At 54.4% G+C, this 776-nt stretch overlaps 1 protein-coding gene across 1 annotated transcript in view; it reads right to left on the bottom strand.

Moving 5' to 3' along the window:
* Positions 1 to 722: 722 nt before the first annotated feature.
* The window catches only part of PHALS_01740 (Tetratricopeptide-like helical), a gene marked incomplete at both ends in the record, with an annotated part of 629 nt that continues 575 nt past the window's right edge, over positions 723 to 776 (bottom strand). The window contains one exon of the mRNA XM_024716192.1: positions 723 to 776. This exon is cut by the window's right edge and continues 127 nt beyond it. Within this exon, the coding sequence (XP_024581815.1) occupies positions 723 to 776 (54 nt within the window).

Genomic DNA, 776 nt, shown 5'->3' with positions numbered 1-776 from the left:
CGCGGACGCTTTTGATAGGAATGATCAGGACGTCCCGCGTCATCAGACGCATCGCGCTTCCCGGAGATAACCAGGGAAGTAGAAGGGCCATGAGCTGAGCTCAAGCTGTGGCCCTGAGCTCTTACGGTCGAAGCCACAGAGCTCGTGGGAGCATTAGGGGTTTACCCATACGTCGTAGGGCGACAATCCGAAGGAAGTCGACGGCGTGCCTCGAGTTTGGCAAACTCAAATCGTAGGTGTCGCTCCACACGAACGTCCACTTCCTTGTGGTTCAACTGAAGGTTATACAGTGATGAAAGTTTCCGGTGCCGTTGCACCCATCGCTCAAAGAGCGCTTCATCTGTAGCGCTTTCGCCAAAAGCGAGCACTACAGGTATCGTCCGCATTGCAGGTACACAAGAATCACCTCATTGAGCACGTTGACGCGTTCGATAAATGCCCAACGGAATTTCTTGTGGGACCTTGAAGAGCTTCCCGTGTGGCAAGTTCATCTTCCGTTCTTGCATGGGGTCCGATGATGTGGACGCGTAACGATCGAGGTACCTCGTTTTTTTGCTTCCACAGCAGAATCCGCTGGGCGGAAACCATATTCCACACAAGGGTCAATGACCGGCCGTGGATGGGCACGCTTTAGAGCCGCCTTATGGGCAGCTTCCTGCTGCAGCCTCTCAGCCCTTTTGAGGTCACTGGTGATTACACCACGTTCCTCGGATGTCGAGAAGTCAGGGAATGGACATGCGGTTCGTTAGACACGAGCAGGACTCGTATCGCGCCGA

This window comes from Plasmopara halstedii, assembly GCF_900000015.1.
Source record: "Plasmopara halstedii genome assembly, contig: Scaffold_1583, whole genome shotgun sequence".
Taxonomy (NCBI): domain Eukaryota; phylum Oomycota; class Peronosporomycetes; order Peronosporales; family Peronosporaceae; genus Plasmopara; species Plasmopara halstedii.
This window is presented reverse-complemented; position numbering and strand designations above follow the sequence as displayed.